The 25,077-nt window shown below is 36.7% G+C and overlaps 1 protein-coding gene across 4 annotated transcripts in view; it reads left to right on the top strand.

Moving 5' to 3' along the window:
* The window catches only part of BCAT1 (branched chain amino acid transaminase 1), a 108,959-nt gene that overhangs the window by 48,552 nt on the left and 35,330 nt on the right, over positions 1-25,077 (top strand). For all 4 annotated transcript variants that reach the window (XM_066264798.1, XM_066264794.1, XM_066264796.1 and 1 more), the window contains exons 3-5: positions 334-534; positions 7,471-7,581; positions 10,141-10,260. In XM_066264798.1, coding sequence (XP_066120895.1) covers positions 334-534; positions 7,471-7,581; positions 10,141-10,260 — 432 coding nt within the window. The remainder of the gene's footprint in view (positions 1-333; positions 535-7,470; positions 7,582-10,140; positions 10,261-25,077) is intronic.

Below are 25,077 nucleotides of genomic sequence, written 5' to 3'. Positions count from 1 at the left end.
TTATTAGGCAGAGTACATTGTCGACATTTCAAACAGCAGGCCAAATTCTGAATGTAGGCATGATTTCTTTGGCTTACATATTGTTAAATTTCTGTGTTAGTTGCCAACATTTAAAAGTCAAGTGGGGGTAGGGAATGGGAGAAATGGGTGAAGGTGGTCAAAAGACACAGAGTTGCAATTATAATGATAAGATAAACAAGTTCTGGGGATAGAAAAAAAGAGTCTGATTTCTATTTTTGATGGCCAGTGACTTAAAATTTTTTTAACCCTCTTTAACTGTAGTCAGTAGATGTTCAGTATTCGTATTTAATTTTTCTGATTTTTCTTTCCCAGGCTAAAGATCTAATAATCACACCAGCTACCATTTTAAAAGAGAAACCAGACCCAAATACTGTGGCTTTCGGAACCATTTTCACTGATCACATGTTGACAATCGAGTGGTCCTCAAAGTTTGGGTGGGAGAAACCACATATCAAGCCTTTTCAAAACCTGTCATTGCATCCTGGCTCATCAGCTTTGCAGTATGCAGTGGAGGTAAGTACATGGAATTGAAAGATGGTAACATGCTTGTTCTTCATTGTGGGCACCAAGTAGCCCCCCCTGCTCAAATAGCTTTTAAGACAGTACAGACTTTATCCTGTTTACTCAAGGAGATCATAGATGTCTTTAAAACTTTTCCTCTAAACATTCTCACGGAAGGTAAGTCCTAAGAACTAATTTTTTAGATAATCTTGAGTTTTCTATGCCAGTAAAAAAGTCATTTAGAGCAAATAGGAAGGATGCTTCGTAAGAAAATCAGCAATAAAAAAGCCTGTACTTTTACTTTTTACTAAACCACTTGTCTTCTCAGATCTTCTAATGATCGAGAAGAGGCCACTGAGTTCAATATTATGGATAGATTTTAATGCTAACTATCGGTACATGTTTTTATAACCAGCAGTAATGTGTAGTTCTTCATGTTAAGAGACGTGTAATTAAATGTCATCCTTCAGGCATGAGTGGAATAATTATAAGTATAAATTATTAAATATTTAGAGATGGTTTCTTTGGTCCTTCTCAGGATTTACGCTTAGCCAGATACACAATACATTACCATTCTCTTGACCCTAGTTTTCTTTTACTTATTTGTAATGTGTTGGACATCTTTCCCAGAATATTGGGGTGCTGGAAATAAACAATGTCTACCTATTAAGGAACTAAAAGATGATAATAGCGAGTATTCATAACAATAAATGATAACATTACTGTTTTTGTTGAATTTCTGCAATGTACTTTGTACTGGTTACTTTATATGGCTCATCTCATTTTATTAAGTGAGGAAGCATATGGGTCTGGATTCAAAGTTTCTAGGCTCAAATTCTGTCTCTGTTGAGCCATAGGGAGCTCCATGACTTGGGAAAGTTATTTAATGACTCTGTGCTTCCACTTTCTTTACCTATGAAATTGAGGTAGTGACCAGGTGTCCCCAAACTACGGCCCGCGGGCTGCATGTGGCCCCCTGAGGCCATTTATCCAGCCCCCCTCTGCACTTCCGGAAGGGGCACCTCTTTCACTGGTGGTCAGTGAGAGGAGCACTGTATGTTGCGGCCCTCCAACGGTCTGAGGGACAGTGAACTGGCCCCCTGTGTAAAAAGTTTGAGGACCCCTGTATTAAAGCTGATTGATTGAAGCATACAGAGCTATATACCTGGTGTATAATGAGAGCCAGTTGTTAGTTATTATTATTAACCCTTAAAGCACTATTATTGTCTATTAGAGAAGCAGTTTCAGAAAAGTTAAGTTTCTTGCTCAAAGTTATACAGCATTAAAGGAAGAGTCAGCTTTAAATCCCAGGCTCATTCTTCCTGTGATGTTACCTCAAAATATATACACTAAAATTACAAAAAGCCTGTCCAATTAATTTGTTTAAAATTATAAGTTCCAATGGTTGGAAACATATTTACTGCCCTGATGTACCCACTAAATGATGAATGTAGAAATCTAAGCTTCCATTCCCATCTTTGTGTCTTAACTGGAACAGTTTGGATAAGTTCTTTCAGCATTGAGTTCAAACCTCAGTTTCTTCATTTCTAAAATGTGTCATTGTGTACAATGAAGAGCAAATGAACTCAAGTACTTACAAATTTGAAAGAAGAAGTCTGGCAAAGCCTAGGGCAGTGATTCTCAAATAACTCATCAGAATCACCTGATTGCACCTCAGAGGTTCTGATTTCTAACAAGTTCCCATGTGATGGTAATATCTTCCAAGTACATTTTGAGAGCTACTCACTTATGGGAAGTAAATAAAGGATTAGTGTTATTTTTGAAAGTTAAAGATTTTGATGGTCATTCGTTTTTAAAACTCACTGGAAATCTATTTAAATGAGTTGATGTATTTTGACAATTTAGATTTTTGTCACCAGGATTTTTATGTTTTTAATAATCTTCAGTTGCTGCTATTCTTTGTTAAATAAAAACTGAAATCTGTATTATTAGTGTTCCATGCATAATATCAATACAGGGATTGTTTTGCATTAAGAATTGGATTGTGTATTATATCAGTTATCTATTGCAACATAACAAAATTAAAAAGTTGAATCAGCAACTATTATTTTATATCTTTCATAATTTTAGGGGTTGACTAGGATGGTGGGGTGGTTCTTGTTTGTTGTCTCCTATGTGGTTGCTATCAGATAGTAACTAGGATTGGAGTTGGTTCAAAAGCTTCCTGCCTCGCACATTTAGTGAAATTCAAAGAGGCGGTGGTAGAAAAGCTGGAGCTTTCTTGGCATTACTCTTTGTCCATGTGGTCTGTCAAGCATGGCGTCCCGAGAGTAGCTAGGCTATGTGCTCTGTGACTTGAGGTCCAAAGTTGTGTGTTGCAAGCAACTGAACCTTGATAGAAGGTCTGTGCTTTTTATGACCTAACCTCAAAATCATAGCCTTCCTCTGCAATACTCTATGGTCGTAGTGGTCACAAAAGACCTGCCTGCCCAAATTCAAAAGGAAGATACACACTTCACCTCTTGATGAGGAATATCAACGTTCTAGGAGATCATGAAGGACTTGAAAGATTGTGTGGCCATTTTTGAAAAAACAGTCTGTTACATATATCAGTGATAAATGGGGTCATAGAGTGATGCATTTGGTTACCTCTCTGTGTGCTTGGTGCTTAGGTTTAACAGGTCATATATTGGAACAGTACCATAGGAATTTTGGAAGTGTGATTGCCATGTGCAGAGACCCTCAGGGTCCCTGAGTTTTCTCATGAGGCATATGCACTCCATTTCCTGTTCACTCATTCAATGGATGTTGAGTGTCAGCTATGTACCTGGGACTGTGCAAAGTGCTTGGGGTAGGATAGTAAACAAACTAGACACAGTCTTGCCCTCAGAATTATTTTCTTTCCTTTTTTAACACCCACTAAGTTAGGCTGATACTTATTTCAAGGATTTCTTTCCAAATGTTGTGTTTTAAACATTCATGTTTCAGACTTTTCCATAGGTATGACCATTTCTCTTATACTGACGCACTTACATTATAGAATGCCAATGTGATTTTTAAGTTAATTAATAGTTATATTATTTACTTATTATTAATTTTTCCATTGCCTTTGAGAGAGAGAAAGAAGCAGCAACTTGTTTCACTTAATTGTTTCATTTAGTTGATTGCAGGGCTTTCTCAGGATGGAAAAAGATGGGGCATGGACATCTTGCTGGGAAACAATGACTCTTTCAATCATTCCCTGGGTCGCACTGGCTGGGTTGCTCAAAGGATAAAGTATTGTCCCAATGCACTGAGGTTGTGGGTCAATGCCCGGACAGGGTATCAGTGAGTGCACAACCAAAGGGAACAGTTAAGTGAAACAATGAATTGATACTTCTCTCTCTATTCCTCCCCCTCTTCCTCTCTCTCTCTCTCCTCAAATCAATGGAAAATTGATTTGAGAAGGGAAAGAGAGAAGAGAGGGAGAAGGAGGGGGAGAGAAAGCAGATGGTCACATTTCATGTGTGCTCTGACTGGGAATCTAACCCAGGATGTCCATATGCCAAACTGACGCTCTATCCACTGAGCCAAACAGCCAGGGCAAGAGTATAAATTTTAGACCATCCTGACACCAGAAATTTGAGAAGTACTGCTTAAAGATATACCTAGGAATGATACTTCTAGTCATAGGATATATTTTCAATTTTGCAAGAATAGAGAAACTTTTTGTATAATAGTTTTGCCAATTTTTATACTCACCAGACATGAATAAATATTTCTATTATTTTACAACCTTGTCAGCTCTTAGTATAGTCAGATTTTAAAGTTGAAGCCAATTTAGTGTAATGGTATCTTACTGTGATATTAATTTCCATACACGTTTTCATGTTCACTGGTCAACTGGATATCTTATTTGACAAACCTGCTTGTTTGAATCTTTTACTCACTTTTCTGTTGTGTTTTTCTTTTTGATTCGTAGAAGTAGTTTATATATTTGGGATATGAGTCCTTTGTCTATTATATATGTTTTAAATATCTTTACACTTTTTTTACTCTCTATATAAAATTTTTTTTTTGATGGTGAGAAGTCCATTTAAGGTTCTAAATATCGATTTTACCAATCTTTGCTTAAGGTTTGATTCTTTTGTACCTTGGTTAACTTTTCTTCTCCTACCCCCGGATTATAGAGATGTCCTCCTATATTACTGATTTTTGTCTTTCACAGTTAGGTGATTAGTTTTTATATGAAGTAGGGTTCAATTTTTTCTTCTTCTTCTCCTTTCTTCTTTCTTCCTTCTTTCTTTTTCCTTCTTCTTTCTTCTTTCTCCTCCTCCTCCTCTTCTTTCTCCTTCTTCCTCTTCTCTCCTTCTCCTTCTCTTCTTCTCCTCCTCCTCTCCTTCTCCTCCTCCTCCTCCTCCTCTTCTTCTTTCTTTTCTTCCTCCTTCCCCTTCTCCCTATCCTTCTTCTCCTCCTTCTTCTTTTTGCTACAAATACCCAGTTGTCCTAGCAACATTTAAAAAGACTGTTCTTTTTCTTCTAATATGTCATGGCATCTCTGCTATGTTGTCATTTGCCTGTTTCTGGATCTACCTTGTCCTATCTATTTGGGTCTTTATTCTGTTTGAATGTTTTACTCATCTACCTGCACAAATGCTACCTTGTCTTAATCTCCAAATCATTGTGAGTCTTTGATGTTTGCTCTGATGAGCCTGTTTGTTCTTCTGTCATGCCTTAAATATTTTTGGTCATTTCAGTTTTTATATAACTTTTAGATTAGTTTGTCAAGTCAATCAACTTTCATAATTCAGTTTGTTAAAATAAAATAAAATGCCCTGACATGATTTTCATTTGGATTGCATTGGATATATACATCAATTTGAAGAGAATTTGCATCTTTATCATATTACATCTTTCTATCCATGAGCATGAGATTGCTTTGTACATTTAGCTAGGTCTTTAATGACTCGGTAATGTTTTATATCTTTCTTATGGTTCTTTCACTTCTCTTGTTAGGTTTTTCCCACCTTAATATTCCTTCTAATTTTATCATAAATAATATTATCTTCCACCTGCTTTTTTTACATAGGAAAATAGTTTTGCCTCAGGCGACCTTGCCTAAACAAACAATTTTAAGAGATTGTGTCAGTTTTTCTGGATTTTCTAGGTTTTTGTTCTTTTCTGTTTCCTGATCCATGACAATTTTATTTTTTACTTTTTTAAACCAAATGCATTTTATTTTATTATTTTTGCTTTATTATACTGGCTGTAGAATATTGAATTAAAGTAGTCACAGCAGACAATTTATGATGTTTCCAGTTTTAAAAAGCAAGCTTTATATTTTACTGTTAGGTATAATATTTACTGCAAGTTTATTTTAGATATCCTTTGTCATGTAAAGAAACTTCCTTTTTTCTCTTAATTATCTAGGAAACCTAAATTATCCTTTTGTATATTTTGCATCTATATTGCTCAATATTATATAATCTTTGCATCTACTTGAACCTACATCAAATGCATACAATTTTAAAATTGTGAAGTAAATTAAATTTTATGATGTTATCTGTTTTATTTAGTAATATGATTCCACAGCTTTTTACAAATATATAATTGACATATGACATTTTATTAGTTTAAGGTGTATATTAAGTTGATTTGATATATTTACTATTGCAGCATGATTGCCACTGTAACGTTAGCTAATTTCTCTATTATTTTAAAAAATTATCATTTCTTGGTTGAGGTGGGAACAATTAAGATCTAGCTTCTTAGCATCCTTGAAGTTTAGAACATAGTATTATTTAAAATAACAGGTATTATTTATTCACTATGCTGTGCATTAAATATCTAATCCTAATTTATCTACTTCTTCCACCTACTAGCTCTATTTTAGGAAGTATTTGTATTTGTATGATGTATTGCTTTCTATATCTTTTTTTTTTTGCTTTCTATATCTTTTTGTTTTAGATGTTTTTTAGCTGAATCCAATCTGACAACCTTATCTTTTAACTGAAGCTTTACGCTGATTCTATTTAATGAGTTATTCAAAACATTGAATTTTGTGCTTTTTAATTGTACTACATGATTTATATTTATTTTCTCATATAAGCTTTAAGGCTATAATCCTCTTAATGGCCCTACTTCTCATTATCATTTAGTTCAATATGTTTTCTCATTTCCATTATTTCTCTTCTTTGACTCATGGGTTTATTCTTTTCTAAAATGTGGACATTTTCTAGTTATATTTCTGGCTTATCTTCTGGAGTAAAACGTGGGAAAAAAACTGCCTTTTGCAGGTGGTGTGGGCTAGGTTTTGTTTGTCCAGTAGTTTAGTGTGATGTTCTATTTCAAATCTTTCCTATCTTTATTCAGTTTAGCATGTGTGTTCTATTGATTACCTGGAGAACCTGTGTTAAAATTTCCCATTAAAATGACTGACTTTTCTTTTATCTCTGTATTTGCAAGTATGTACCTGCTTCTCAGTCTTTTCCCATCTCTGCGACGTGATGTGTCTGGGGCGGCACTTTGAGAAAGGTGACATAGCCCCGACACAGCATACCTTGACCTGCTTGGTTTCTCTGGTTCTGGGGAGTGAACCAATTCTGGTCACCTCTAGATTCTCCACTCTCCTGAGTTGAATGAGCCCGATTAAGCAAAAAGATGTGTGGGTATTTTGAGAGGTGCCCCCGGGGCTTTTGGTTTCTGCCTGTTGCGGGTTTATGCTGTGCAATTGGGGATGTTTTTCTTCCAACCCTCATAAATGTGTTATTTAGCAATATGGCTCTGCCTAAGCACAGGATAACTCTGAATCCCCACCAGATTTTGGGAATAAAATGACTTCTTTCTATGCCAGTTACAATACCCAATCTGTCAGTTGTTTGTGTTTCTAGATGTAGGGCTCCCTGGTGGAGTGTGTGTCAGCAGCTTTCGGGGGGAGGTGAGCATCCAGAGACGAGTGATCGGTTTCATTTAGTTAACCTTTAAGGTTTATCTCTCTTTGATCTACAGTTATTTGAAGGATTGAAGGCATATCGAGGAGTGGATAATAAAATTCGACTTTTTCGGCCAAACCTCAACATGGATAGAATGTACCAGTCGGCTCTGAGGGCAACATTGCCGGTATGTAAATTTAAGGATTTCTTTTGTGTTTCTCTTGATGGACTGGTTCACTGTTAGTTCACCAGCAAAGAATTCATTTCAAATAACTTAGATATTCAGTACAAACCATATGAATATTCAAGTTATGTCTGATTTACTTTGTAATTAGTGAGGTAGAAAGGTAAGGAAGTAACCAATAACATTTGGGAATTCCATAGTCTGTATCTTTGAGTGTGTGTGGGGAACTAATGTTTGTGTGGGAGAGAAAAGCTAAGGTATAAAAATATACCTGAAACTAAAATAAATAAAATTTAAAGAATGTGTGAATTAATAATATTGAAAATGGGAAACATGGTATGCCACACAGAGACTTTGGGGATGTTTTGTCTAGTTGCTTTAGACACTAGCAAGTATAGAGTTATTTATTATTTTGACATTTTATCCCAATATTTATTTTAAAAATATATCAAAATAGTTTCTCATGGCCATTGGATCCTAGCATGGCATTGTTATATAGCAGAATTCAATAGAAGGTGGGTTGGATTGAATGCTAAGATTCACATGGAGATGGAGGTGATGTTGATTACTTCCTGTGCCTGAGATGTGATCACACTGCCTTTCTGAAACTAAAGAAGTCTTTTCTTTTCTGAATTCTGAGTACGGAGCCCTCAGGAACCTAGCCCAAACTAAAGAAGCCTGGGAGCTGCTAAGCCCAAATAACTATTCCTTCTTAGTCGGGCTCTTCCTTATGCTCTCTATTTTTGTAACTCACCTCCTTCAGAGGCCCTAATACGGTAGCAGAAGGGAAATTAAGATGAGTTCTTTGGACTTGGTCCCAATTTCACTCTTCTACCATTACAGACAGATTACTGGGGAGAACTTTACAATTAGGGACAGAAGGAAAGGGAAGTCACATATTTTAGATAGCAACTCTGCTACAAACTGTCTTATGTAGTTTTACATTCTTCCTCTGTTTAATCATAACAATAAGCTGTTGTCAAGAAGGTATGTATTATTAATTTTAGTAGTACTTTTGTACAGAAGGGAACACCTGAGCTCAGAGTTTTAAATGACTAGCCTGAAGTCACACAGAATGAAGGGTAAGAGAGTGGATGCAAGTTTGAAAATCACTAAATCTGATCTCTAGATAGCAGTACCAGGGACCTGAGCAGGTGATGCAGGGAGATGGTGTGTTCTGTATGATTAGCAGTCTCAGTTTCTGTAATATCACTACACCGTGATTGTTGTTAAAAAGTTAGTATTTGAATAGCCAAATTCTGATGTATGAGCTCTGTTCAGATGCACGATTCTGACTTATTTCTATCTTGTATAACCTATCACATCTCTGAAAGCATGTTTCTCTATCCTGCCAAGTGAGTAGAAACTACTTATTTTACAAATTGTTACCCACTTAGTATATGAAAAACTTTTTTTTTCCTTAGAAATAAATTGCTTTTAGCTTTTGCCCGTATTCCTACTGGGTAATCTGTCTTTTTCTAACTAATTTTCAGGATATTGTAACTTATTCCAGTACTATCCTTTGTTGGTTATGTTACAAATAACTTCACCCAGTTTGCTGCTTCTTACATCTTTTGAAGAACAAAATTACTTAACTTTTAAGTAGTCAAATTTTATCCATTTTCCCCCTTTTATAATTTGTGCTCTATGTTTCTTATTTAAGAATTCTTTCTTACCTTAAGGTGAAAAAAAATATGTATATATATATACACATACATGTATATATAAGGTCTATCAGAAAGTTCTGTCCGTTTCCATCACAACGTTTCAACACATAAGCACATGTTTATTTGGCGCATGTGTGCCTCTCTATTTTTATCACTTAATGTATACATACTGACATAGCAAATTAACTAAAACGAAGTTGATTCACGTTAGTCTTATGTGTGAAGCCATAGTGGACCCATGACTACTGATAAAGTTCATTTATGCCACTGTAATTTTTACAAGTTTCAACAAGGAAGAAATGCTACAGAAGCATGTCTGTCACATCCACCATATTCCTCGGACTTAGCACCCTCTGACTATCACTTGTTTTTGTCCTTACAAAATTTTTTGAAGGGCAAAAAATTCAAAAATGAAGAAGGTATCAAACAAGCACTGGTTCAATTTTTCGCATCAAAAAATAAAACATTTTTCAAAAATGGGATATACAAATTGCCCTCACACTGGCAAGAAATCATTAATAATAATGGCAATTATATTTAATAAAGTTTATTGACGGTAAGAAAATTGTATTATGTTTTATTCCAAAAATGGACAGAACTTTCTGGTAGACCTTATAGTATTTTTTTATGTAAAAGTCTTACGTTTTACTCTTGTAAGTGTATGACCCAACTATAGTTGATATTGGGTGTAGTAAGAGGTAAGGATCCAATTTTATACTTTCCCCATATGGATAACCCATTGTCCCATCAGAATTTTAGGGAGGGAATATCACAGAAAAAAAAATTTTTGTTTTGGTTTATTATTTTTTTAACAGTCTAAGGCTTTCACGAAGATTATTTTTTCTTGCTACAAATGAAAAAAATTTCATTATTCATTGTGTTTTTATTTCTTCAGGAATTTGACAAGGAAGAGCTTATGAAGTGTATTCAGCAGCTTGTGAAATTGGATCAAGAATGGGTCCCATATTCAACATCTACTAGTCTATATATTCGCCCTACATTCATTGGAACTGAGGTACCACCAGACCCCCTGTTTTGGAGTGCTTTTAGTGGGGAAGTTACTGTTTATTCTTGTGTGAAACTTCTAGGGTACAGTGTGAACCTGCCCCCAATAGCATTATTAATGACTCCTTTCTCCAGATGATCAATACCAGGTGTCAGCAAACATTTTATTTAAAGCACCAGAGTAAATATTTTAGGCTTTGTAGGCCATCTGTTTTCTGTCACAACTACTCAACTCTGCTGGTACAGCACAAGGCATCATGGATCTGAATGTCAGTGAGCAAGGAGGAGCAAGGCTTTTTACTTTCCTCTAATCAAGACTAGCCATGATTGCATCAGAGTACCAGTCTAGTGTCTCTGGTCCTGGAAGGACTCCTTCAGGTCTGGGAGTAGTCAGGGTTTAGAAATTTGAAGGAAGAAGAGCTGCTACTTTTTATTTTCATTATCCTGAAGTCTTGGGATTACTTGGAGTGAGAGTGAAATGCCGTCTTTCCCCATAATCAGTGAGCAGGGATTGCTAATAAAAATACTATACTCCCAGTGGGTGGAAATTTGAAATACAATTTTTTCTATAAAGTTCACATTATTATACAAAATACTAAACATTAATATGTTAATCTCTTGTAAAACATTTATGTTAAAAGCAAAATGATTTATACTTCTAAAATAGTTCTCATATTAAAAGAATTTCAGTATTATTTCAATCAATATCTTCTGAAATATTTATAGATTGTTAAAAAGGTTTAAGAAAACCTAAAAGCTCTAGTTCTTCAAAGTATTGTCAGTTGCAAATTAAGATAAAATTTGAAGTCATAATATTTAAATAAAAAACATCTACACAAGTAGTTTCTAAATTTTTTCTTACCAGATAAGAAGCTAAAATTACATGACTGTCAGGTTTAATATTGGTTGTTTAATAATGCTACATCTAGAAAAGCCAGGGTTTACAGATTTCAGCATTTATTTTATCCAATTTCATCCTATTTAGTAACTCTAGGCAGGTACAGCTATATGAACACAGACTTTTATTTCCTCAGTGATTCTGATAAGTGTACAGATGCTTTGACCACAGTCAATAGCACAACACACACCACCACAACCTCTGAAATTCCTTTGATTATTGCTCCTAGCCTTCCACTTTTTCAGTCAGTCCCATTTTATCATTCTCTCCATTAGACAGATCGTGGAATGAAAAAGTCCTAAATAATATCAGGACTGAGAGTAAGTGTCGCTAGAAGGATTGAGTCTGATGGTGGGGACTACCTTCCAGGCTGTGTGGAGTCAGGTCACTCAGCCATCTTTGACCAGGTCCCAGGCTGTCCCAGAAGATCTGTGGACTATCAGCAGATAGGACTTTCCAGCTGCACTCAAAGACACACTGATCTTGGCTCATTTGGAAGTTGATTAATTTCTCATATTCAGTTAACTCATTTACTTCCATATTGGAGTGCCCCTGCATATTTCTAGTATTGAGCTCAGCTACAGAAGCAGTCTGCTTTTGGTTAATACCTAGCCTGAGATACACAGAATACAATTTGAATAATGCAGAAACATTGTAAGTCTCTTGATATAAATGATTTTCTCATTAACAACTTTACTGGAAATATTTCAGTACAAAATTTTCATTAGAGCTTGCATTTCAAAATCTGGCTGCCAAGTGGTTCTTGATTTCTGTTTCACTCCAAGAGAGCCTAAGGACATACTCATTTTATAGACATGTCTTTCTTTTTCTTTTATCACCTTGTAAAGTTGTTATATTACACATAATTTAACCAATAATCATAACAATTCCATGAAAAAATTCCTTTTATTTACTGCATTTGTCTATTTAGACTTATACATCTTATCTTTTCTCTTCATAATTAGCCTCTGTAAGCAAAGAAGCTGAATAGATTTGAAAAGTAGATGTAACAACAGCAGTTTGTAATCATTAACTTGGGTTTTGCTCACACTTTTAATGTTTTCTTCTTCCAACTTGAGATATATATAGGGGTGGGCAAAAGTAGGTTATAAATTAATAATATAATAATTAATAATAATACAAGGATAAACTGTTTTGCATACTCACAGCTGTAAACCTACTCTTGCCTACCTCTCTATATTCATTTCACTGTTTACAAACAATATTATATTCTTATTTGCATAACTCTGTTAACATATTTCAAATTCACAGCCCAATTTTAGTATTTTTGTTCCATGAGTCTGTTTTTAGAGACCCAGCTTATTTGCATTGCTTATATCTGTGACCATCAGCTTGTTATTATCAAAACTCTCCTGCCAATGGACACTTTCTTGAGGCTGCTCTTGTCTATTTCAACTGTATTGCAGAGGACAATTGTGATTATCTCTATTTTTACTCTCTGGAGTTATGGTGCATCTGCTTACTAATTACACCTTCTGTGAGGGGCATAATTTATTCCCTTTCGTCTTTAATTCCCACTCCACTCCTCTTCCCACTTTGGAAATTACTCTCCTGTATTGAGTGAAGATTCTTTTGGTTTGTAGGTGTTTTTAAGTATCCCTTATTTCTTTGTATGTCTGTCATTTTAATTTATATAAAGGATTTTGCTCTTTATAGATCTCATTGTGTTTCTTAACTTTTCCCTTCAGCACTCTTTTTCATTTCTATCCAGGTTACTCTGGGTATTTCCAGTCTCTCACTTCTAACTGCTGCCGGTTCTCCACTCTGGACATGACCTCCACCACACTTTGCCTGTGCCCCTTGCTGGGGTTCCATTTCCCCATTACTGGCATGTAAAGCTGCAATGAACTGTTTGAAAATATACAATCCAGGGAATTATTATTGTTATTATTTTTAAAAAATATATCTATATATATTTAAAATTTCCATTGATCTGAGAGAGAGAGAGAAAGAAAGAGAGAGGAAAAGAGGGGAGGGAGAGAGGGAAAGAAAAGCATCAACTCATTCCACTTAATTGTTCCTTTTGGTAGTGCACTCACTGATAGTTTCTTGTCTGATGCCCAGTCCGGGCACTGAACCCACGACTTCAGTGCACTGGGACAACACTTTATCCTTTGAGTAACCCAGCCAGCGTGACCCCAGAAATTATTGAAAGAGTTATTTCTCCCAGCAAGATGCCCATGGCCCATCTTACTTTTTCCAACCTGAGAAAACCCTGCTGCTTTCCAGGAAAGTCCTGGTTCTCTTTGATGAAATAGTTATTTGGTGTGTCAGCCTCGCCATTACTGGTATTATAAAGCCCTCCTACTGTTGTTGGGTTCAGTTCTTTCTGTGCATTAACTGACAGCAACTCTATACGTAGATGCTACTGGCTTCACTTTAGAGATGAGGAAACTGAGGCCCAAAGTGGTGAAATAAGAACTCCCAGTCTGTTTCCCTGTATGTGGTAACATCTTTGTAGATTAGCCACGGTGTTTGGTCTAGGGATACAGTGCTAAGCAGCAACCTCTTCCTTGCTCCAGTTTGTGGAAATCCTTTGTCAGATATATGTATTGCAAATAGTTTTTCAGTGTGTAGTTTGCTTTTTGTGTCTTTTCACTCTTACTAGTACTTAATTTTAATTTAGTTTTTAAAAATGTTTTGTGATTTTTATGTTGTAAAGAAATTTTTCTCTACTCCAAGGTCTCAACAAACCTTTGTTTATGGTTTGTTTTAGAGTTTTGTTTTTTCTAATGAAATGAAATTCATTTGGAAGTGACCTTTGTGTGAAGGACTTAATTTTAATTTTTCTCTATATGAGCACCAAGTTGTTCCATCACTCTTTAATGAGTAGTCTGTTCTTTCTTCCTTGCTCTATAACGCCAGCTGTTGATATGTCAAGTTTCCCTAGTGAACACTGTTTCTGGCTCACTATCTGTTCTCTCTCTCTTATTCTCCCCCCCCCCCCACATAAATGGTAGCCATACTGTGAACACTTTTGTTTGTATTTTTGTCTTTGCACTTACAATTTGTCCTGAAGATCCTTCCATATCAGCACACATGGATTGCTTTCCATTCCCCTCTACCCCCTTTCTCCTAGCTGAAAGGCATTCATATCATTATACACATATACCACACTTACTTGACTTACTTGAATACAGGATGCTGTACATTATAACATAAACCATTACTTTATGCACTGAAATGGAAAAACATTGTCAGTTAAACTATGATAGTATTTTTGCAGTAATCCTGAGCAATTCATGGTCATTGGTCATACCAGCCTTTTTTCTTTTTTTAAAATATATGTTTGCCGTGGAAATCTGCAATTTCTGCCATTAGTTTCACTTCTGTGCGTGTGGTGGGCATTTTTATGTTTGTGTGGATCTTAATAACACAGCTCTATCTTCCTGTGGATTTATTTCTACTGTAGGCCCCATTAGAAATCATGGTTGTTCTTTGCAATAGTATATTAAGTTGCATTTGTTTAACTTTATTATCTATATGTGTTTCTTTTTAAAAAAATTTGTTTCATTGATATCAAATACATGTCCTGCTCCTGTTTTTGTGCCTTTCTATGCACTATCTTTTCTTTTAGTGCCAGATCATACTAAACCTTTGAAAACGCTGTAAATGTCCAACTCAGCGTGTATAGCATTACCAGTGCCCACAAGACACTAGAGTTGCCGTAAGTACAATATGAACAGCTAATTCCAAGTGTGGCAGTGTCACATGACTGCTGTTAGCACTAGCAAGTGTAAAATGCTGATTTCAGATGTAAAGTGTGTTAACTGTGAGAAAAATGGACATTTTAGAATTTGTGAAATATTGATAATACAATTTACATTACCAGTGTCTTGTTGGTCATCCATAATGCTGATATAACAAATATTAGAACCAAAGGGCGAGGTAGCTGCTCAACTCTCAACTCTGCCTTTGTAGCACAAAAAGAGCAACAGGCAGCACATAAATGAATGCGCATGTTCTAATACAATTTTTTTTAAATGGGCAATAGGCTGAAGTTTGCTGGCCCCAGATCTAGAGACATTTCTAAGAGTGACTCATTCTGGTTCTTCTTGAGGAATTCCCCATCAAGCAGTTTTGGTTACTTGTTTAATCACCCAGGCTAAAACTTTTATTGATTTCAAATTTACAAAACTGTATTCCCAGATCATTAGTATAATAATTTGTTTTTTTTGTTTTTTGTTTTTTTGTATTTTTCCGAAGCTGGAAACGGGGAGAGACAGTCAGACAGACTCCCGCATGGGCCCGACCGGGATCCACCCAGCACGCCCACCAGGGGGCGACGCTCTGCCCACCAGGGGCCGATGCTCTGCCCATCCGGGGGGTTGCTCTGTTGCGACCAGAGCCACTCTAGCACCTGGGGCAGAGGCCAAGGAGCCATCCCCAGCACCCGGGCCATCTTTGCTCCAATGGAGCCTCGGCTGCGGGAGGGAAAGAGAGAGACAGAGAGGAAGGAGAGGGGGAGGGGTGGAGAAGCAGATGGGCGCTTCTCCTGTGTGCCCTGGCTGGGAATCAAACCAGGGGCTTCTGCATACCAGGCCGATGCTCTACCACTGAGCCAACCGGCCAGGGCAGTAGTATAATAATTCTTATCTTTTCCCTAAATACTTATTCTTCACAATTCCAGTATAAGTGTTGAATACAGTTATGTGGTCACACCTGCTATCATCTTAATGCTCTATGTAGTGACATGCATTGAATTTGTTTACCCTTATTACAATGATCAATTATTATTTATAAAAACAAAAATAGCAATTGCTATTTGTTAAATGCTCTAAAAAGATTAGGTCTGGGTTGCTTTCCACAGACTATTTAATGTGATCCTCATACTAACCCTGTAAGCAGACCTCACTGCTTTCACATAACTTTTTTTTAAAATAAATTTTAAGATCATTCTTATTTAAAAACTAAAAAAGAGTTGATGGCTCAGTTAAATTTATACTATCTTTCCCTTTTATGAGACTGAGATAAACTTGGCCTCACCCCTCACCCATTTTATAGCAAGCCTCGGAAAAGTCTAGACTTGAGCTTCCCCCAGGATAGTCTTTCAATGTTTACATATCAATTATCTGTTAGTCTAGAGGTGGCACTACAAGAAATCAGGCAAGAGACAAAAGAATATTTTGTCTCTGGTGTCAGTACAACATATGTATTAGGATTTGCATGAGATTTTAAAAAATCAAAATAATTCAAGGATGATAAATAGTCATCTAAGTGGTTTTCACAGCCCTTTTCTCTAAACAATGTTTTATTAAAATGGACAGTCCTTTGACAAATATTTAGTTATCTTGGAATCACAATGTGCGATGTTATGTGTAGGGGACAGAGATGGTCTTGCACTGCATGAAGTGTACAGATTAATAAGAGGAAGAAAATCAAACAGTTATAAGAAAGTGTGATAGGCATTTTATCTAAACTTAAGGAAGTGCAGGAGGCTATAATAGCACATTACACAAGCACTTAACCTTGTCTAGAGGTCCCATTTTCTGAAATAACACTGAAATGACATTTAAATTGAGATGGAAGTGTTTGTGTTACTTAGGAGAGAGAGGATTTGTCTTAGTTTGCTCTGGCTGCCACAGACTGGGTGCCTTAAACATCAGAATTTATTTTCTCATAATTCTGGTGACTGCAAGTCAAGATCAAAGTTCCAACAGGGATCGTATTTGGTGAGACCACCCTGTAGATGTAGATATTCACCTTCCCGTATGTCCTTATAGGGCATCTGTTTGTGGGGAAAGGTGAGGGGTTGGTGGGCCATCCTCCTGTAACTCTTCTTAGAGCAACACCAGCCCTGTTGGATTAAGGATCCACCCTTTTGAGCCCACTTAGCTTTATCATCTCATTAAAAGCCTTACTTCCTAATACAGGGGGTTGGTGGTTACAGTGTCAACATATACATTTTGAGGGTGAACACATTTTGGTTTATAATGGGGAGAGGATGGAAGGAGAGTATCCAGGTAGAAGGAGTAGGACAGGAAAGCATCCAGAGGTAGGAAGGTGAGGAGGAATCCACAGGGAAAGGGCTCCCTGCATTGGAGCGTGAGAAGCTTAGCATACAATGGAGTTCTCTGCTGAAGGCTGAGTGTGTAGGGAGCGAGCCCAGATTTGAACTCTCTTCTGATTATGGGGTTTTAGGGACTCCACTGATTTTTTTCCCCCTTAAACTTTGATTTTGTAGTAAGTGCTCCAAGTTTAGAGGGAAAGATCTAAAGTTTAAGAACTGTGAAACCTCGGGCAAATCATTTATTTTGAATCTCAGTTTCTCTAACTTAAAAATAGTCATACTATTACCTTTATTGTATGGACTTCCTGGATTGTTGGATGATATAAGATAATGACCAAAATATTTTAGAAACAAAAACAGTAATGTATAATTATTGTGGATTCTTTTTTAAATCTTGCCCCAAACCAACTAGTTTTTCCTACAGAAACACTGCATGGATTTGTTATCCCTCCCTCTGTGATACACACTCAAGGCCCTGCAAGCACCGCCCCTCAGGCCAGTATTCTTTACTGTTTTTTCCAGATCTTTCTAAAGAACTGGCTAGATTTGAAAAAAAAAAAAGTTCTTTGTATTTAAAAAAAACTCATGTTTCTCTTTTCTGAAAAATGTTTCTGCTATTCTCAATTATCTTATTTCTTCTGTATCTTATTTGCCATGCCGAGACAGAATTATTCTCAAGCCTCACATTGCCACTGTGCTTTCCTGTCTTCTAGGCCAAATGCTGTGACTGTCAGTACCTTTCTCAGCTCGCTAAGCTCTTTCACCCGCCATTCTGATCACCTCTGAAATCCTGCCTTTTTTTAAATATGGATTTTAATTTGTTGTGTTTACATAGTTACAAGTGTTCCTCCGAATGTATTTCCCTCCCTCCCCCCCTTGTTCTCTTTGATACCCCTTTGCCCCCTCTCCCCACTGCCTTCCCCCCTTTCCTCTATAATTTACTATCCTGCCCTCTTTCTCTCTATGTTATGTGTATATACTTTCGCTAATGTCTTTCCTTTCTTTGATCCCCTCCTCTCTTCCTCTTTCCCTCTGGACTCTTTGACCCTTTCTCTGCCTCTCTTTATTCCTCAGCTCTCATTGTTCATTGGATTCCTCATATGAGTGAAGTCAAACGATATTTTTCTTTCTCTGCATGGCTTACTTCACTTAGCATAATAGACTCCACATCTATCCGTGTTGCTACAAAGGGTAAAATTTTCTTCTTTTTCACGGCCGCATAATATTCCATTGTGTATATGTACCACAGCTTTTTAATCCATTCATCTGCTGATGGACACTTGGGCTGTTTCCAGATCTTGGCTATTGTAAACGATGCTGCAATAAACATGGGGGTGCATTTCTTCTTTTGAATTGGTGATTTGTTATTCTTAGGATATATTCCTAGAAGTGGGATAGCTGGGTCAAAAGGCAGTTCTATTTTTAATTTTTTGAGGAAAAAAATACTGTTTTCCTCATACTGTTTTCTCCATAATGTTTTCCACAGTGGCTGCACCAGTCTGCATTCCCACCAGCAGTGCAGGAGGGTTTCTCTTTATCCACATCCTTGCTAGCACTTACTGTGTGTTGTTTTGTTAATGAGCGCCATTCTGACTGGTGTGAGGTGGTATGTCATTGTGGTTTTAATTTGCATTTCTCTAATGATGCATTTTTCTAGTGATGTTGAACATTTTTTCATCTGCCTATTGGCTATATGTATGTCCTCTTTAGAGAAGTGTCTATTTAGTTCTTTTGCCCAATTTTTGATTGGATTGTTTACTTTCCTGGTGTTGAGTTCTACAAGTTTTTTGTAGATTTTGGTTATTAACCCCTTATTGAACATATTGTCGAATATGTTCTCCCGTTGTGTGGGGTTTTTCTTTTATTTTGTTCATGTTGTCTTTTGCTGTGCAAAAGCTTTTTAGTTTGATGTAGTCCCATTTGTTCATCCTATCCTTTATTTCACTTGCCCGTGGAGTTAAATCAGCAAATATATTGTTGCCAGAGATGTCGGAGAGCTTACTGCCTATGTTTTCTTTGAAGATGATCATGGTTTCATGACTTACATTCAAGTCTTTTATCCATTTTGAGTTTATTTTTGTGAATGATGTAAGGTGGTGGTCTAGTTTCATTTTCTTGCATGTACTTATCTAGTTTTCCCAACACCATTTGTTAAAGAGACTGTCTTTACTCTATTGTATGTTCTTACCTCCTTTGTCAAATATCATTGTCCATAAAAGTGTGGGTTTATTTCTGGGTTCCCTGTTCTGTTCCATTAATCTATATGCCTGTTCTTATGCCAATACCAAGCTGTTTTGAGTACAATGGACTTGTAGTATAACTTGATATCAGTAATTGTGATACCCCCTACTTTCTTTTTCTTTTTCAAGATTGCTGAGGATATTCGTGTTCTTTTTTGGTTCCATATAAATTTTTTGAATATTTGTTCTATATCTTTCAAGTATGTCCATGGTATTTTGATAGGAATTGTGTTGAATTTATAGATTGCTTTGGGTAGTATAGACATTTTAATGATGTTTATTCTTTCTCTCCATGAACACGGTATATGCTTCCACTTATTTGTATCTTTCTTGATTTCTTTTATCAATGTTTTATAATTTTCCAAGTAAAAGTCTTTTACCTCCTTGGTTAAATTTATTCCTAGATACTTTATTATTATTTTGTTGTAATAGTGAAGGGGTTTGTTTCCTTAATTTCTCTTTCTGACTGTTAATTGTTGGTGTATATAAATGCTACTGATTTCTGAATACTGATTTTATAACCTGCCATCTTGCTGAATTCATTTATCAGTTTCAGTAGTTTTTTGACTGAGACTTGAGGTTTTTTTAAGTATAGTATCATATCATCAGCAAATAATGGAAGTTTTACTTCTTCCAATTTGGATGCCTTTTTATTTCTTCTTCTTGTCTGATTGCTGTGGCTAGGACTTCTAGAACTATGTTGAATAAGAATGCTGAAAGGGTGCACAGCCTTGTTCCTGTTCTTAAGGGGATTGCTTTTAATTTTTGCCCATTGAGTATGATGTTGGCTGTGGGTTTGTCATAGATGGCCTTTATCATGTTGAGGTATGTTCCCTGTATTCCCACTTTGCTGAGAATTTTGATCATAAATGGGTGCTGGATTTTATTAAATGCTTTTTCTGCATCTATTGATATTATCATGTGGTTTTTATCCTTCCTTTTGTTTATGTGATGAATAACTTTGATTGATTTGCAAATATTGTACCAGCTGTGCCTCCTCAGAATAAATCCCACTTGATTATGATTTTTTTTTATGTATTGCTAGAGCTAATTTGCTAATATTTTGTTGAGAATTTTAGCATCTAAGTTCATTAGGGATTTTAGCCTATAGTTTTCTTTCTTTGTAGTGTCTTTACCTGGTTTTGGAATGAGGATTATATTCACTTCATAAAAGGAGTTTGGAAGTCTTCCCTCCTCTTGAATTTTTTGAAATAGCTTGAGAAGGATAAGAGTTAGTTCTTCCTTGAATATTTGGTAAAAGTTTCCTGTGAAGCCATCAGGCCCAGGACTTTTGTTTGTTGGGAGTTTTTGATAACTATTTCAATCTCTTTTGATGTAATCGATCTGTTTAGGTTGTCAGATTCTTCCATATTGATTTTTAAATTATTATATTTTTCAAGGACTTTAAATATTTCATCGAGGTTGTCCCATTTTTTGGCATACAGTTCTTTATAGTATTTTTTTTTTACAATCCTTTGAATTTCTGCTGTCAGTTGTTACTTCTCTTCTCTCATTTCTAATTTTATTTATTTGAGCCCTCTCTCTTTTTTTCTTAGTGGCTCTGGTTAAAGGTTCATCAATCTTGTTTACCTTTTCAGAGAACCAGCTCTTGGTTTCATCAATCTTCTGTATTGTTTTTTTAGCCTCTGTCATTTATTTTTGCTCTGATCTTTATTATTTCCTTCCTAATACTTCCTCTAGGCTTTACTTGTTATTCTTTTTCTAGTTCTTTTAGATGCAAGGTTCAGTTGTTTATCTGAGCGTTTTCTAGCTTCTTAAGATATTTCTGTAATGCTATGAACTTCCCTCTCAGGACTGTTTTGCTGTGTCCCATAAATTTCAAGTTGTTATATGTTCATTTTCATTTGTTTCAAGCAATTTTTTTATTTCTGCCTGGATCTCACTGTTAACCCATTTATTATTTAATAGCATGCTATTTAGTCTCCAAGTGTTTCAATGTTTTTCAGTTTACTATTGTAGTTGATTTCTAGTTTCATGCCTTTGTGGTCAGAGAAGGTGCTTGATATAATTTCAATCTTCTTAAATCTATTAAGACTTGTTTCGAGTCCTAACATGTGGTCTATTCTAGAGAATGTACCATGAACACTTGAAAAGAATGTATATTCTGCTGCTTTGGGCTAAAAGGTTTTAAAGATATATATTAAATTCAGTTGATCTATTATGTCATTTAAGGTTACTGTTTCTTTGTTAATTTTCTGTCTGGGTTTTCTATCATTAATGTTAGTATGGTATTAAAATCCTCAGCTAGTATAGTATTGCTGTTGTTCTCACTCTTTTTGTCCATCAACATCTGTTTTATATATTTAGGTGCTCCTATATTAGGCGCATATATATTTATAATAGTTATATCTTCCTGTTGTAATGCTCCTGTTATCATTATGTAGTGACCTTCTTTATGTTCTTCTATTACCTTTGTTTTAAAGTTTATTTTGTCAGATATTAGTATTGCTACCCCAGCTTTTCTTTACTTTCTGTTTGCATGAAATATTTTTTTCCATCCTTTTACCTTCAGTCTATGTGCATCTTTTGTTCTGAGATGGGTCTCTTGTAGGCAGCATATGTATGGGTCTGTTTTCTTATCCATGCAGCTACCCCATATCTTTTGATTGTAGCATTTAATCTATTTATATTTAAGGTTATTATTGATATGTAGTTGTTTAATTACCATTTTATTCTTTAGGTCTATAATGTTCCTTTTTTTTTTTTTTTTTTTCTGAAGCTGGAAATGGGGAGAGACAGTCAGACAGACTCCCGCATGTGCCCGACCGGGATCCACCCGGTACGCCCACCAGGGGCGACGCTCTGCCCACCAGGGAGGGATGCTCTGCCCCTCCGGGGCGTCACTCTGCCACGACCAGAGCCACTCTAGCGCCTGGGGCAGAGGCCAAGGAGCCATCCCCAGCGCCCGGGACATCTTTGCTCCAATGGAGCCTTGGCTGCAGGAGGGGAAGAGAGAGACAGAGAGGAAGGAGGGGGAGGCGGGGGTGGAGAAGCAAATGGGCGCTTCTTCTATGTGCCCTGGCCGGGAATCGAACCCGGGTCCCCCGCACGCCAGGCCAACGCTCTACCTCTGAGCCAACCGGCCAGGGCTATAATGTTCCTTTTTTTAATTTCCTTTTTTCTTTTCTCTTTCTACAACAAGCCCCTTAACATTTCCTGCAGTACTGGTTTGGTTGTAATGAATTCCTTGAGTTTTTTTTTTTTTTTTGTCTGGAAAACTTTTTATTTCTCCTTCAATTTGAAATGGTACTCTTGCTGGATAAAGAAGTCTTGGTTGAAGGCTCTTGTTTTGCATTACTTTATATATTTCTTGCCATTCCCTTCTGGCCTCAAGTGTTTCTGTTGAAAAGTCGGATGTCATCCTTATGGGGGCTCCTCTATAGGTAATTGACTTCTTTTCTCTTGCTGCTTTTAATATTCTTTCTTTATCTCTTAACTTTGGTATTTTAATTATGATGTGTCTTGATATAGGCCTCATTGAGTTTCTTTTTATAGGGACTCTGTGTGCTTCTTGAACTTGTGTGACTTTTTCCTTCATCAATTTAGGAAAGTTTTCAGCTATGATTTCTTCAAACAGGTTCTCTATCCCTTGCTCTTTCTCTTCTCCTTCAGGAACCCCTATGATGCGGGTATTGTTTCTCTTCATATTGTCACAGAGTTCTCTTATAGGTTCCTCAGACTTCTTGAGCCTCTTTTCTTTTTGCTGCTCTGTTTCTGTGTTTTTATTTATCTTGTTCTCTAATTCGCTGATTCAATCCTCTGCTTCATCCAGCCTGCTGTTGATTTCTTTTAGTGTAGTCTTCATTTCTGATATTGTAATTGCCATTTCTGATTGATTCTTTTTTATGATTTCAGTGTCCTTTTTGATGCTTGCAATTTCCTTATTTAGATGCTCATTAAGTTCATTTATTGTAGCTTTGAGATTCTTAAGCATCCAAACAATCATTATTTTAAATTGTACATCCGGTAATGTGACTACTTCCATCTCATTCAGTTCTTTTTCTGGGGATATTTCTTGTTGATTCATATGGTTTCTGTTCCTCTGTCTTCCCATTCTTTCTGTGTGTGGTTTGCAATCTTGTTAGAGTTGTGGGTCTGAGGTTGGTTTATGGAATGTGGCTTCTTCTCCAGGACTTTATTCCTCAGCCTCTGCTTGTTGCTTGGATTGTAATTCTCCTTAACTAGTCCAGCCGCTTAAAAGTCTTAATTTCTCTGCTATTTGTTTGCTGAGTCCAGCAGGAAGCCTCTGTGTTTGCTGATCCCAGCAGGGGGCTTCTGTTTTTAGGAGGGAAAAGTGGGCATATTTTTTTTTAGTTGAAACTGTATCCAGGAATGTGGTGGGTGTGACCTCAGAGATTCTGAATGTGGTCTGTCTAGTGCCTTTCTGTGGGTGGGCTGTTTTCTCAGTATTAAGGGAGAGGTGTAACCCCTGAAAACCTGAGTCATTGCCCTTCCCCTTTACTTCCTTCTTTCTGAACAACTTTTGTGCTAATTGGAGCTGGAGAGCTTTTTGGAGGTGGGTCAGCTGGTTCCGTGCTTGGCTTATGCAGGGCGGAGGGAGCGACCCCGTCCCCAGCTATGGCCACCTCAGCACTGGCAAATGACTCATGGCAGCTCAAGCTGTCCTCTCCCCATCACTGTTTGTGTTTCCGTGTCTCAATCTCCCCACTCTCTTCATACCAAACCAGTCCTCTCAGCCCTCCTCACCCCCAGAGCTCCAGGCAAATGCTGTGCGGTATATTTTTTGCTCTGGCCCATTAAGGCTGTGCTTTCTTTTACCAGTCACTTCCCACAGGCAAAACTCTCACTTCTCTCCCCACTCAGTGCTGTCAGGCTGTCTCCTCCAGTCCCTGGGTTTCTAGGCTGGGGCTCCGGGCCTGAGACTGAGGACCCCACCTCTTGGGGTCTCTCTCCTTGTAATGTGAGCTCTTCTGGACCCTCAGCTTCAGCCTCCCCTTGCTTTTGGAAGCGGGGGAGCCCCACCATGCCCCTGCTCTCCCTACCAGGATCGGTGTGGATTCTTCTGTGTTCCTTGGTTTTCGAGTCTTATTCTTTTATTCCAAATCTGGTTTTTCATGATGATTTTTCTTAAATTAATTTGTAATCCAGTTTGGTTGTGGGAGGTGGCAGTCTGTGCGTCTGCCTACTCCACTGCCATCTTGGAATCTGAAATCCTGCCTTTTTATAAATTAATTTTCTGACTGACTTAGACTGAAGTGGTTGTTTTCACTGGTGACATGTCTATTTTTTGTCACTCCCAAATGCCTTGTTATTCTGTGCAAACTATGTATGTATTTAATACCCATGCATATGTCTTTGTAAGGTATAATGTGAAGTAAGAAGAATCTGTATTATTTTGTTCACATCACAATTTCAATTTCAAAGTCATTGTGGTCCCCTGGGAAGTTGTATACTCTGCATCTAAGGTTTATAGTCTTCATTTTTCATATGGCTTTTAAAATGCCCTCTTCAATTTCTTATGTATTAAAATAATAAAATATACTAGTAGAGAAGAATACAGAATCAAAGTATTCATAAGGAAATGATACTTACTGAAACTGATTTACACAATTTTTTTTTGTTGTTTTTCATACTTTCTCTCTACTTGTATGGCTTTTGCTTGACCTTGTTATTATA

Source organism: Saccopteryx bilineata, chromosome 1 (assembly GCF_036850765.1).
Source record: "Saccopteryx bilineata isolate mSacBil1 chromosome 1, mSacBil1_pri_phased_curated, whole genome shotgun sequence".
In the NCBI taxonomy this organism is placed as follows: Eukaryota; Metazoa; Chordata; class Mammalia; order Chiroptera; family Emballonuridae; genus Saccopteryx; species Saccopteryx bilineata.
Note: the sequence above shows the minus strand (reverse complement) of the source record. Positions and strands in the feature narration are given on the sequence as shown.